The sequence below is a fragment of the Psammomys obesus genome, unplaced genomic scaffold, assembly GCF_907164565.1.
Source record: "Psammomys obesus unplaced genomic scaffold, mPsaObe1.curated_primary_1811, whole genome shotgun sequence".
NCBI lineage: Eukaryota > Metazoa > Chordata > Mammalia > Rodentia > Muridae > Psammomys > Psammomys obesus.
In genome coordinates this window covers 3,182,768-3,197,852 of record NW_026590809.1, presented here as the reverse complement: position 1 = coordinate 3,197,852, position 15,085 = coordinate 3,182,768, and the positions used below count along the sequence as shown (strand labels likewise).

General features: G+C 49.2%; 1 protein-coding gene across 3 annotated transcripts in view; it reads right to left on the bottom strand.

Annotated features, from left to right (window-relative positions):
- Positions 1-15,085, bottom strand: part of Smad1 (SMAD family member 1) — a 68,383-nt gene that overhangs the window by 29,428 nt on the left and 23,870 nt on the right. For all 3 annotated transcript variants that reach the window (XM_055609026.1, XM_055609025.1, XM_055609027.1), the window contains exon 2: positions 7,644-8,203. In XM_055609026.1, the coding sequence (XP_055465001.1) occupies positions 7,644-8,043 (400 nt within the window). In that variant the 5' untranslated portion in view covers positions 8,044-8,203. The remainder of the gene's footprint in view (positions 1-7,643; positions 8,204-15,085) is intronic.

Sequence of the window (15,085 nt, the reverse complement as noted above, 5' to 3'; positions counted from 1 at the left end):
ATATAGTTTTAGATCCGAAAACTTAGGATTTTGCTTAACTCTTCATCAGATAAGTATCAGGAGAGATTTTTTTTTAACCTTTTCCTTTTCGTATGTATGTATGTATGTATGTATGTATGTATGTATGTATGTATGTATGTATGTTTGTTTGTTTGTTTGTTGTTTTTCTAGACAGGGTTTCTCTGTGTAGCCTTGGCTGTCCTGGGCTCGATTTGTAGACCAGGCTGGCCTGGAACTCACACAGATCCTCCTGCCTCTGCCTCCCTGAGTGCTGGGAGTGGCCAGCTTATTCTTTCCTTTTAATAGTAGACCTGAACACCGGTCCCTCCGTCCAACATGCAGCACTTCTGTACACCGAATGTTAGCTGATAAAGCTTCCCAACAACTGCGCTCTTAGGTGTGAGCGTGAGCTCCCCCTGCCTCCTAAAAAAGAAACTGGGGGCTGGAACGCTCGAAGCTAAGTGTTCTGTCTTCCCAGAGGCCTGGGTTGGGCTCCCAGCACCCACACTGGGGGATCCAACGCATCTGGCCTCCAGGGGCATCTGCACATGTACAAGCAGCAAATATCATCCTTCTCTGTCCCGGACCTAGGAAATTCCAGTCTACCAGTCTAGTATGGGCTGGTCCCCTCTCACAGACACCACATGGGCGCTTTCAGGATGCCTGACCTGTCATCACCAACTCTTCACATCCCACTTCTGCTTTAAGGGCTTTGCTGATCAAACGGCCTCAAGTTTGAGGCCGAGTCTCCCGCTCCTGCTGCTGGGTTGTGTGTGAGCTTCTGACCCTGTCTCTGCTTCCTACCTTGCCGTAGTGGCGCTGGGATTACAGATGTGGCCCCTACATCTGGCTTTAAAGAAGAAACAACACAAAATGCCCCATGAGTTCCAGCCGCAGAAACAGAAACACCCAACTAGAGACAGGTTGCCCTCTGACCTCTGCGTGGGTGAGGCCGCACGTGCAGACCCTGCTCTCCTCCCACAAAACAAGAAAGAGAAACCTTCCAATTCTCTTGCCACGGCCAGCTCTGACTAAACCTTTCCAAGGTGGGGCTCTTTAGGACATCTCATGGTTTGTTAGCCTTACTTTGCTAATACAAACTCAACAGAAAAATCGGATGAAAGGGGGGAGGTTGGGGGGTATCACGGGGTTCTAGCAGTTTTAGGTTGTTTGTCTTGGTCCCATGGGCCTTGGTGGCACAGCACATGGAGCACAGGGCACGCAGAGCTGCCCCGTCACGGCAAGCAGGGTCAGCAAGGACAGAGCCAGGCCCAGTACCCCTTTAAGAGTACACACCTCAGTGCCGGCCCACCTTCCACCAGGTACCACCCGCAGGGGCTCAGGCTGCTGCCATCAACCCAGACTGGCGCACAGCGCATCTGTACAAGTGCAATGCCTGTGCACACATACGTGCTCATCTTCCCTGGTCTTAATCTTTTCCGTTAAACTTGTTTTCCTTGACTGCTTCTTAATAATGCTCGTTTGCTTTATGCCCTCTCCACCTAAACACTGACAGCAGTCCTTTGCACAGGACTTGGAGACGGCTCTGTTGGGAAAGTGCGTGGCCTGCAAGCATTGAAGACCTGAGTTTCACCCCCCAGAATGGACACAATTCCAGGCATAAAGACTCACAGTTCCCCGCCGCCGTCCCCGCCCCCACCAGCTGCAGAGGCAGGGACAGCAGGAGCCCCGATCAGGGCCGGTGACTAGCAACTGGCAACTGTGAGAGAATCCGCTGCAAAGGACTGTGTCCCTGAGAATGACGGTCAGTGTTGCGTTCTGTGTACACACACGCATAAAAAATAAAAAGCCCTTGGGAGAGTGGACATACGAGGACATCTCTGCACTGCACCACAGGCCAGTGTCAGCAAGAACGCTGTCCAGGTGCGTTTCAGTTGAGGAAGTCTTTGTTAGAGCTATTCCAAGCTTTCTGACTTACGTTCACCCTCCATCCACACCCGTCATTCAATTCAGCATCTGCTACTATAATTACGCACCAGTCTCTTTTGGTGGGCACAGTTCCTGTAGACTCCCGTGTTTACTGTAAATGTCAGAAGGAAGAGAAATTCAGAAGTACTGGATCACAGTGCACACGGCCTTGCTTTAATTTTTATAGTTAATAGAGTTAATTGTTCTCCACTCTTTATAATGACCACATCGAGGTATCTGACTTATGACTTCAAAACCTTCAAGGAAGTCAGAACCTGCTCCCTCCCCAGCAAACGTTCCTATTTACTGCCCAGATGCTCTGGGACCCCCCCCACCCAGCTAACCCTAAAGCTCAGCATGCAGCAGCTCGGGGACATCAGCCCCTCTGCAACGTCAAGGACGCTGTGTGTGACGGGAACTCGTGTGCCACGCTTCTCCCATGATCACCAGCACTGTGCTGCCACTGCGAGCCCTGGAAAGAATCTGATTCGGAGGGGCCGTGGTCACTAAGCCGCTTCTGCATCCTCCTACAGGGGCCCTGGTTCTCAGAGCAGAGCACTTGGGGGCTGAGCTGTGAGACGAACCGATGCTGCTTCTCCACAGAGCGCTTTTTGAGTCGCTTTTTTACAGATTCATATGCAGCTTTTGCCACCGACAGAGTCTGGCACTGGCACTGGCACATTCAGAAAAACTCCAGCACCCCCGGACGCCCGGCTCGTCTCGGTCCTAGGCACCTACTTCCCTTTCCTATCCTTGCTGGGCAATAAGGCATCATTCTCCAGTTCTGTAACTTTTAAAAGTTTCTCTTTTAGGCAAAATTTACCAAGCCACAAATTACAGGCTGAGCGGGGCAGCTGGAGCTGAAGCCCATACTCAGCCAACAGGTGAGGAGGATTTTCAGTGTGTTTTAATCCTAAGCAGCCACTAAGCTGAGACTTCCATTTTCGCTGTTAATGGAAATCTCAGACTTAATTGTTTGGGGGTGGTGTCTTATGAGACAGGGTCTTGCTATGTGGACCCAAACAATCTTTTCCTCAGCCTCCTGAGCGCTGGGATCATAGGAATGTACTGGCACACCAGACAAAAATCTCAGAATTTTAAGCTCAAGTTTGATAAGGGCTTCCATAGTGAAGTTTAAAGTGCAAAAATAAATTTCAAGAACCACATGAGCAAAAATAAAGCAAGAAACATAATGGCTTCCATGGTGAAGTTCAAAGTGCAAAATTAATTTTCAAGAACCACAAGAGAAAAATCGAAGGAAGAAAGGAGGAAGGGAGGGAGGGAGGGAGGGAGGGAGGAAGGAAGGAAGGAAGGAAGGAAGGAAGGAAGGAAGGAAGGAAGGAAGGAAGGAAGGAAACAAAAAGGCCAGTGGACAGAAAGCCCCATTAAGGCCCTTTGGGAGGCGCGGACAACAGCCGAATGGCCCTCTCAATACCACAATTAGGTGACTTGCTCAGCCTCTGTCAGCGTTTCCTGTGGGAGAAGAAAGAGAAGCAATATTTAACGCAACCACTAATAAGCCGCCTCCACTGGGGGCTGGTGAAGTCCAAGCCACCAGCTGGGCTGCTCCATCAGCAGCAGGGTTAGTCTCCAGGCCTCTGAGAACCGTCTGCTCCACGCAAGTGTCCACATGTGTGTGGGAGGGAAATCCAAACGCATCCCGAGACACGTAGGTTTCAATGGTGGCCTGAGCCCGAAGCTATAGTGAATACAAGAGGCAATGTTTCTCCAAGTGCTGGGGTTTCCCTACCACCGTTTTTACACTATTTTATTTGTAACAAGATACACACCACAGGTTAAGGAGAAACCATAATTACTTGAAGCAATGAAATTATTTTGGGGCAAAGAAAAAGAAAGTGAAGACATTCAAAGAAACAGGAATAAAATCGGAACAGAGACAAATGAAAACAGAATCAATTCTTTCTCTCACTAGCCTTGATGGCTCTCTAAAGGAAAAATCTAGAACAAGAATGTCAACTTTCTATAGCTGTATTAGAACAACAACAACAAAGACCCAAATGCTGAATGACTTAAAAGACTGACTCACTGGCACCCCTGCATGGGAGAATCTCACCAGGACGATGGGACTGGACTAGCCTGGATACTTAACCAGGGGTTCAGCAGTCAGCACCTTGGCAAAGCACAGCTGTCACCCTAAGGACACAATGCCACTTCACGGTGTGAAAAGAAAAACTAAAACCCCTGGTCTGTTCAAATCAAAAACATCTCAGCCTTACCCTCAACAGATCTCCAGAACTGTCCTGTGAATAGCTGGTAAGATTCTTGGCTGAAGAGGAGAAAGGACACGAAACTCAGAGTCGCATCTAGCCAGCTCTCCACCTCCCCATCCCCTTTAGGTTAGAGCACATTACAAAGTAACAGAGCTGCGCCAGGAATGGCTTCTGTCTTTATCTTACACCAACCAGGAAATGACCGAAGACAGGAAGATGGTTTTCAAAGGATGCAGACAAACTGAAAACTCATCTCTAGAAAGACAGACAGATGGCCACATGGATAAACGAGTCACAGAGTTTTCAGTGATGGAGAATGACTGGAGTCAGTGTGCCGGCTGCTGAGAGGAGGACGCCAGCACGACGGTGCCCGCCCACACTTGCTTCACTCACAGAGAGCTGCTGAACAGCGGACGGCTGTGAAGTTTCTCGGGAAGAAGCGTGGGGGGGCTATGGCAAAGGCTAATCTCTGGATAAGAAAAAGGCGGACTCAAGGAAGAGTCCTACCTAAACAGACCTCTACTCACTTTAGACTTGAAGGAGAAGGCCAAGTGAGCTGAGGCAGGAGTTAGGGACCCAGGGAAAGGCACTGAGTGCCGGCACGGAACTCAAGCACACAGCCATGCAGGAAAAGGAAAAGAACTGGGAAGTGGGGACCAGAAGCAGAACGGGCAGAGACTACTGAAGAGCAATGGGAAAGAGGACTTTTCGGTCACAGCCTCTCTCAGTGAACCACGAGCTGCAAAGCTTACCGAGCCGATGGCGTGGGGCTGCAGCAGAGCTGGGCAAATGCTGGCAGGCTGGCACAGCGGAGCGAGAGTGGGGCGGCTGCGGAGGACTCATGCCCGCAGTGCTCCAAACCGTGATCCTAGGTGCGAGAGTACTTTCCGTGCTCAGACCCCTCCGCTTTCCAGACGTCGGACACACAAGTCCCTTGGCTTGGAGGAGTCGCTTTCGTTACTAATGTGACATTAAATATTCGCTGTGGACCATGAGAACCGAGACACACACACCCAAGGGTCTAATTTGTACAAATTGCTTGCACGGTACTTTTTACTCTCCAAGACCCCCAAGTCCGTTTCAGTTCTGGCTAAAAGAAAACTCTGTGTCTGTATATAAGCTGTTCCTAAAAACACCCAAAAACAAACACCCACATCCCACCTGGTGTGACAAACAGCAGAGGATGTCGATACCAGAGCTGACGGGGCCCAGCGAGGATGCCAGGGGAAGGGGGATGGACTCTTAGCCCAGAGCAACCTGTAACAGTGTCATTTTCAAAGGATCCACTAGAGTCACCCGGAAATAAAGCTAGAAGAGGGACAAGAAGTGTCCAGCAAAAACACAAGAATGCTAAATAACCTCACAGGTGGCCTGATCCCATCAGTCCTTCCCAAGTGAAATCCTAGCAGGAGAGAGAGCCCTTCACAGTTCCAGACAAGGTAATCCTAAAAACATACATTCTAAACCCACACAGCGTAATATGGAGCGAACACAACGGTCAGTTCCGGGAAAATCTAACGTCACTATATCATATTTAAAAATACACAAAATGATCTATCTTCCTATGGACCAACATATTAGCATAAAGTATGCCTGGAGATAAATGTCAAATCCAGAATGGTGGTTACTGATGGGAATGTAATCAGAGGAAAATACGTACGGTTTTACTTTATTTGCTTCCTTTCTTAAACTAGGAGATGGACACAAAAGTGTTTGCATATTATTCCCTGGTCTTTACATGACTTAAATATCCCCACAAAATACAAAATGCCTTCAGAGACAAACACGTTATTGCTTGATCAAGCTGCAGGTTTGAAGCCACGCCTCTTTCCCTGGTGCTGAAGTTCCTCTAAGAGGTCAGCTGGCCATCCCAGGAGCGGGCACAGGGAGGGAAGCCGCATGGTTCTGGCGCCATCCATATTTAGGGACCCTCAGAAACCTCCAGCTAAGCGGGCCAATCCACACGGAGAACCCTCGGGGAAGACCATGAGGCAGATGGAGGCTCAAGCTCAAGGACAAAACTGTGTAAGTTCAAAACACAGGAGTGTGTACCCATCGGAGACTCGCACTGGAGCTCCCTTAGACGCCCTCATCAGCAGGAGCTCAAGCCCCTTATAAAGATAATATGGCACGGAATCTGCGTGGAACCCACACCATATGCCCTATAATCATCTCTGGATCACTTATGACGTGTAATACGACATAAATGCCAAGAAGACAGGCACTCAGTTTTTAAAGAGAGGGCCTGCAGTCCTTCTCTAGCTGCTGTCGCCAAGTCCAGCATCTTCAATGGTCAGTCACGAGGAACTGCTCCAAGTTCCCAATCAAGAGGAATAAACCAGCCCAAGCACCTGAAGATCCTAAGTTCCTTCCAGTAGAATGGGCTGATTCACCCCAAGACTATGAAATGGAGCCCACTGCCGAGGCAGCGCTGCGGTGCTCACAAAGCTGAGATCGCCAGTGCAAGCCAACCTGTACAAGAGCGGACAGCAACCACAGCTCACGCCCGGGGCATCGGTGCGCGGTGGCCATCCTGTGGTGGGGCAGAGGAGGCACATCTGCCCGCTAAGCGCTCCTAGGCCTGAGCCCCAGAAGCAATGGAGTCTGCTGACTTTTTCAACCGCTAAAACCAAAAGAGAGACTGTCAGGAAGAAAGGGTCTCCTGCCCAGTAGAGACAGAGTTCCTTGGCTCAACGTTTTCAACTGTAGCTGCTTCTACAGATGGGGCCACAGACACCAAGACAGAGATTCTTACAGAGCAAACAGCATCAGTTCCTTGCACGGGAGAACACAGTCCTGCAGGGAACACACGGCAGGACACTTCCACACAGATGACAAAAGGCACCGCCCTGAAACACGAAGCGGCTCTGGTCACGGTGGCCACGCGCCACCCTTCCTTCGGGGCTCACCGGGAGAGCCCATGCGGCTGTTGCCGTCTGCCGCTGCATCGCACAGCTAATCTTTCGAGAGAGATACTCGGGGCAAATGTGCGTCATAGGAAGCAAGTTCAGACACTAAATCCAACTCTCAGAACCTGCTCCTTAGAAAGAAAGTCACTTAGAGAGAAGGGGCTGTTAACATGCGTGAAATACTCCGGGCTGCTACGGTCTGGACCTGGGAAGCACCCTGAAAACGACGCAGGGCTGAAGGCTGTCCCCAGAGCCTGCTGGGACGTCTCCTCGTCACTGAGGGGGAGAATGGGGCTCCAGCCGCCCCCTCTTTTGCCGTGAGTTCTGCACTGCCACCCACCCGACCCCGGCAGTGCTTCGGGTCAGGTTCCGGACCCCGGGAGACCAAGGACTGATCCTTTCAAATCAAAGCGAACCTTTTCTCTTGAGACAGTGACTGCTACAGGTACTAGCTACGGCGAGCGAAGGCTGACTAACATACGAGCATTCCTGTGCTCTTTCCCTTTTGCACACGCATGTACGAATACATGCAAACTTTCCCCTCGGGCACACAAAGTGCATGGAAGTCACTCACCAGGGCTTTCCACTCGCTTATAGTGGTAGGGGTTGATGCAGACCTCTTTCTGCTTGGAACCAAATGGAAACTCACAGCATTCCAGGGGTTTCAGTTCGTGGTGGCTCTGCAGGTCCGGCCAGCGCCACACGCGGCAGTAAATGACGTGTGGCAGTCCCTTCCGGTGGGACACCTGCAGCCTGCCGTCCAGGGAGCGGGGGATGGTGACACAGTTACTGGGCTGCCCTGGGCAGCTCAGGGCCTTCTCCAGCTCTTCCATGGCCCCTTTCTTCTTCTTCAGTTTTTTCACCAAAGCGTCCACAGCTTTCTCTGCCCATTTTTCTTCCTCGTCACCCTGCTTCCACCCTAGGAGTCTCTTCACAGCTGGACTTGTGAAGGAAAACAAACTGGTCACATTCATAGCGACTGGTCGAGTTCCACACACTCCTCAGACGGTGAGGCTCACAGCTCCAGCAGGGTCGGGCCGAGAGAACACAGCTTCTTCACATAGGTTCTCTTTAGCCTCTCGGTCTGCGCTTCTAAAAGGTAGAAAATGCAGTTCCTCCCGTTCCAGCTAGCACCTGCAGAGGAAAAGAGAAGAAGCGGCTTTAAAATCAACTCTAGACAAGTCACAATTAGCTACATGCTGGAGACTGCAGAGGGGGTCCCGGCTCACGTTGTTCAGCCTCACAATTCAGCGGCTTTATTAGAGAGATGCAACGCCATGCTGAACTCATAAGCATAGTCTATGATGACAGGAACTGAACTGTGTTCTCCTAAAATTCCCAAGTTAAAGGCCCAGTGACCATCGCAACCACTGAGACCAACTGTATTTGGGCTTGGAGCCTCTAAGAAACTCACTAGGGTTAAATTAGATTATATGGGTGGGGCCTCGAGGCAACAGGATTGACAGCCTTAGAGGAGGAAGAGAATAGATGAGCACAGCGGCACCCAGGCCCTGGACAAAGGTCATGTGAAGTGTTTCCAGCACAGCGATCAATTTGCACATCGCCACCACCACCTGTGCATGCCAGTGACAAGCCTCAACAGACAACAGGCAGAAAACTGCACAGAATCAGAACAACTCTTGCATGCCAGTCGGTCCTATGGGAGACTGACATATTAACTGAGAAGTAAGAACTGACAGCTACAGAAGAGTACAGTGTAACACGAGACCAACTTTTATATGCAAAACCAGCATAGGACGGAGTAAAATCATCTGGAGGATCAGACTTCGGGGGCAGAGGTCCTAGCTCAGCGCCTAAAGTGCTGGCCTCGTAAGCAGGAGGGGCTGAGTTCGAGACTCAGAGCCCACACTAAGAGTTCTGTGTCCTCCCTGAGGAGGACGTGGCAGCTCTCTGAACTTGCTGGCCGGCCAGCCCCGGCCAGTTGGCAAGCTCGGCTCAGTGAGGAACCCTGTCTGGAGAATGCCAAGGTGGGCCAGGCCTGATGTCTGCGAGGTGCGCAAACAATCACAGTAACAAAGGACACTAAACGACCGACCGCTCAGTTCTAACACAGCGAGGAACGCAACAACGATATCATTATTGGAAACAACCACATTTCAACCATGAGTCAAAGAAGAAATTACAGGAGACAAAGTATTTGAACTGAATGATTGTAAAAATGTGACGCCAAATATAGTAAGATGTGACAAGCTGTAATCATATGGGAATTTATAGCTAAAATCCATTTACTGGAAGAGAAAAAAGGCTGAAAACCTAGTTCTATGTAACCAACATGGGAGGTGGACGGCAGTTTAAGTCCAAAGGAAAATACAAGGAACTGGGAAATTATTTTTTTAAAGTGTACTAGAGAAAACCTATGAAGTCAAAACCAACAAAATTGTGTCTTTTAGCAAGGCTGGTCAATAAAATAGAAAAGTCACAAATGACTCACAACAGAAGGAGCTGAGGAAAACCTGGTCGTCAAACTTAAAGCAATGATGACGAATGGTCCTGGCAGCTAAGCGGGCTAGCTTCCGTCTTCATCCCTGGAGGAACCAATCTGGCCACGCCATCTCAGTGTCCCTATCTTTGGAGCACAGCACGGTACCTGGTACTGGACAGACTCAGTAAATGTGCAGTGACTAACTCAGCTCCAGGAAGAGTGATACTGAGATGAAAAGATTCCATATTCCCCAAGTTCCTCCAACATGAAGGCTGCACTTCGGTCAACAGAGAACTACTTGTTCTCTTTAAAGAGCTTCCCCCAAATTTACTAGTTATTTTGAAGTTTTCATTTAACTGGAAAGGAGAGAGAACAGAGTTAAGCCACTATCAGAAGTCTCACTTGATTAGCAGACACCTATTGATACGGTGATTCGCTGATCAGTAAATCGTGGGGGGGGGGGTTGTGTTATTCTGTTTTGCTTCAGAACTGGAAAGACTGGTTCTTTCCAGGTCTCCAGCAGCAAATTAGAGAGGCCTTGACTTTCTTCCAGGCCCCCAAATAAACTTTTAATATTTAGTAACTGACTTTCAAATAGGAGGGATTATTTATCTCAAAGACACTTGAGCGTTATTTTCTGATGAGGGTTTACTATAGGAAATGAGTGTGTTGGGGTGGAGGGGTACCTAAGCACCACCACTGTGGATCTTTATGACCCTCAAAACAGTCTCCTACATACCTGGGACATAGCGGGTCGGGGGAGCAGTGACGCCCGGAAGAAGCTCGAAGTTTAAGGGCCGAACACGGTGAAAACATCCCTGCAACGCGTACTGAGCAAGTGGCTAATCCAATGCCAGGGCCCAGGACTGCGCAGTGCCCTCTGCAGCTACTCCAGGCCTCTGCCAGGAGGAAAGCTGACACAGCACCTAGGTGATGTGCTGTTGACATCACGCAGAAGCAAGGCTGACAGGCACGCGTGTCCCCAAAGTCTTACTCTGAAATCCCAAGTCCTTATAGTATGAGGAGGTGTCCCCTGGGAGGGGGTCAGGCCACGGGAATAAAGCCTCCACTGAAGATACTGCACGGGATCTAACATTGGGACATTACAGGCCACGGTCCAGCCTGTTACAGAAGCTTGGACGGGTGAAGTCAAACACCAGGACAGAACAGACAAGACGAAAGGGAGTGAAGAGTGAACTCCAGGATTTCAGGAAGTTGTTCCAAAGAGGACGCCTCAGACAGCCTGTGAGAGACAGGAGTGAGACAGCGTCCTGAGCGCCCCCCCCCCCCCGGTGCAATCCTCCAGCAAACCCTGAAAGGGGCTTCCATGGTCTTCACTTTAGACATGAGAAAGTGGAATTCTGAAGAGTTAAGTGTTTTGTTTCATGCTCTGTGTCCGTCTGTGAGAGGCAGAGAGGCAAGGTGTGAAGGCCTTTTCCCCAAGTCTACTGCACAGACTGCTGAAATGCCACCCTAACCTGCCTGCCTGCAGACCAGGGGCAGGTATCCACGGTCTGGAGTGGCAGAGCTGAAGCAGCAGCAGCAGTGGACAGTGTATTGGCAGGAGGCTGAGGCCAGGCCTGGATGTGACTCAAAGGTAGTGCCTTCAGGGAAGCAGGGTCTCTCAGAACCACTTGGGTGCAAAACAGTGGTCATCCGTGCAGCTGAGGTCTGGACGGCGCTCTCAATGATAAACCAAAATGGTCACAAGCCTCGGAACGTAAGCATGATGGCCACAAAAAGTGCAGACCGACAACGCTTACGGGAGAGAGCTAAGGCTTTTCCAGCTGCCAGCCAAACAGGCAGCTCACATGAGGGACTCCAACATGAGTTCTACACACTTGGCAACACAACCAGATTTTTTCCTGTCCCTTTTTGTACTTCCTGCCTTAGTTTATGTCAGAAGCTAACTGGCCTTATCAGTTTAAAGCGCAACGTAAAACCATGAGTCAGCACACAGAGATTTCCTTCCCTCCTGTGCAAATACAAACATTTCACACTCACCAAGGGGGGGGGGGGATCATCCGGTAAGGAACACTCCAGTCAACCCAGCCACTTCACCAGAGCTTACATTTACCTGCAGAGGATATTCTAAACTGGCAAAGGGGGAAAAAAAAGAATAAAACTTCACACCAAAATTTTCAGCGTAATTATCTGTCACTGGAAAATAGCTGTGCACACATCCACGGGGGGCTTTATCAGCCCTGACGCTGTGCTCACAGACCCGCTGGAGCGCAGGCAGTGGTGCAGAGTAAGTGGGGACACAGTGGGCACGCCGAGTATGCCCACAGTAACAGCAGCTGGAGCTCACAGAACGATGTCTCCCTCCCACTTCCCCAAACTTTCCAAGCAGTCTCTACAAAAAGGTTTTGAAACTTCACTATACAAATATTTGCTAACTAAACAACAACAGAAAGCTGGAACTGGAGAGCGCGCGCGCGCGCACACACACACACACACACACACACACGCACGCACGCACACACACATGCACACACTAAGGAGCTGAAGCTGCCTATATCGTGTACTCCTCAGTCAGGTGGGTGAGAGAAAGCAGGAGAGATGATGGCTCAGCAGTTGCGGCTGGTACTCCCCTTGCAGAGACCAGCAAGCCCCAGGGGACCCAGTGTCTCTAGCCTCACGCCTCTGTGGGGCCCTGCCTTACGCACATATAGGATTGGCGTGTGACCCACTCCAGAAATAAAAGGGTTCTTAAAGTGGTTCTCAAGCCAGAAAAAGTCAGCACAGGAAGGTCTTCAGTCAGTACCACTGCAGACCAGGTCAGACAGCAGAGTATCCATCTTTAAATGGCTAACTTTGAAATTTATGGACTATTCTTTATCATAAAAGGGGGTGAAGTTTAAATACTCTTAATTGCCGAGTAATTTGCTTTGTGTTAGAGGAAACTCAATCAACCAATTGCACAATGGACAGTTTCCTTATCTCTGGCTCATCTGGTAAAGAAACATGTAATTAGCTAATTGTGTAAATATCAGCAAAATGCAGTGTCTGCATTCAATGCCGAGTTCCTTCAGAAAGTTTTGACAGGCTGGCTAGCTTGTATCTGAAGACACAGCTGGCCCTCCATGTCTGTGAGTTCTGTACCTGTGGATTCAACCAACAGCTGATAGATTAAGAAAATGCAGGTGGGCAGGCAGGACGGCTCTGTGAGAAAAGTGCCCCCGAATCTTGGCAATCTGAGTTTGATCCCTGGAACTCACAAAAGGAGGAGAAGAGTGACTACACACACACCACGGGCTGTGTGTCCACATACACGCATCATCCATACATGCACACACGTTCATTTTTAAAGTGTGGGGGCATGGAACACTTCACGTTCCTTGAACAGTGGAGACCTCTTTGCAGAGCATCCCTACAGAGTTAAGGAACAGTGTAAGCAGCCCAGAAAGATGGGCAGTTACGGAGGCTTACCTCAGAACCCTGGAGTCTGAGATCTCCACAGGCCCAAAGGCCTGAGGGGGCCTTCAATAAGATGGAGGGAAACGAGACACGTAAAGATGGTCACTCTTGGTCTCAGCTTGGACAGAGAGCTAGCTGTCTGTGGATTCTTACCTGGACATGGAAACCAGTGGACTAGACAGAAAACATGATTTCATATGTATAGAGGGGCTAATTAAATTTTCAAGTAAGATAGTCTAGAAAAATGACTGAGAAAAGTACAATCAAAGGCACCTACCACCTTTAAAAAGTGACAGATAAATGCTGGGCTGTAAGAGGCAGGCCGGCTGCCCCTCCCCCACTCCCTACCAGTCCTTCCATCTTAAAGAATGGCCTGTTTCCCCGACCACAGGTTAGCAGAGATGGGCTGATCCTGGATACAGAGTAAGCAAGGCCACAGAGAGGCTTGTAGAGCTGTGTCATTTGCTATCTTTACTACAGAAGACCATCTTGCCACCGGCCCCGGAATCACTGCAGCCTACACCCAGGGAGACCGCTGTCCGGAGCAGCGGTTCTCAGCCTTCCCAGTGCTGGGCGCTTTAACACACTTCATGTTGTGCTGGCCCCAACCACTGCAGCACTCTGTGCTACTTCCTAACTTTAGCTTTCTACTGTTGTGAACTGTAATGGAATCCCTGTTTTTCTACTGTCTTAGGTGACACCTGTGAGAGCGCCATTCAAACTCCCTAAAGGGGTCTCTCCCTGAAGGCTGAGGACCACTGGTACAGAGTCCTCAGTGGGGCCTGAATCAGCATCTGAGAAAGATACAACTAACCCATTCCAGTGTCCAATCTTAGGGAGGGAATCACTGCTTCCTCTGAAAGCGTCAAAAAGAGGCAAAGAGGAGCACACCAGACTCTACGATGAGACTTTCATTACTCCAGATGGATTTTTAAAAAATTTAAGCCTTCACTCTCACCGAAACCACAGCTAACAGAAGACTAGAGGCTGCAAAAGACAAAGGATGTAAAGGAGATTTCCTTTTTCACAGGCTTACTGACAGTAATCTATTATAAAACATAAAAAGCCACCAAAACCTATAATTCAGTGAAGAAATACAGTGAGTTTCACTGTATTACAGTTACACTGTAAGAATAGGATGGAGAAGTTAAAAAAAAAAGGGGGGGTACAAAACCATCATTATAATCATTAGGCTTATGTGAAATTAGGCCACCGGGTTAACCAGAACTTCAGAAGACCAAAGTACTCAAAACTTAATAAAGTATTTCTTACTTAAAAAGCCAGACAGCAGAATCCCCACAGAATGGGCCCAAAACAGCTACACCCTCATTGCCTGACAGACATCAGCTTTCTTAAAGTAATCTTGATTGTCAACTTGATTAGGTTAAGAAGTTCCAAAATTAGTGACTCACACCTCTGGGTCTATCTGCCCAGGGGTTTTCCAGAGAAGATTAGCTAAAGGTGGTAGAAGCCCAGCCTGATTGCCGGCTGCCCCTCCTCCCGCCCTGGATTAAGGGCTGGAGGGGATTGGCAAGGCAGAGTCAGGAACCCCTTTCCTCTCAGAGCTCTGGTAGGCAGAAATATGTGAACCTCTGAGTTTGAAGACAGCCTAGTCTACAGACTGAGGTGGGGTGCGTGAAAATCTGGTATGTCTAGGCCTCTCCCACAACGAGCAGAAGAAAAAGTTACTGTACTCTGGTTAAGGAAAATGGTAAGACAAGCAGGAGAAAAGACAAGTTAAAATTGCTATACGATTCATTGCCATTACATGAGCATAAAAAAGAAGGTGGGCCTCACTACGTTGCTTTCAGAAAATATCTTCTAGTAGAAATGCTTTGGTCTGGGTCACATGGTTGAACGGGTTTGCTCTGTGGGCAGACACAGTTGAACTGCCTGCTCATTCCTTGTTCCCACTGAAAACAGCAGTCAACTGTCAACATATCCCCAGCAGAACCCGGGTCAAAAGCAGATGGTAACCCTTGCTGCTGACCCAAAGAAAAAAGAAAAACCCTAGAACAAAAGGAAATTGAAAGTCATACAACCTCTCAATATTCCTTCTGTGGCATCTAACTAAATTTTTAAACTACATTTATTTACTCGTTAATTTGTGTGTGTGTGTGTGTGTGTGTGTGTGTGTGTGTGTGTGTGTGTGT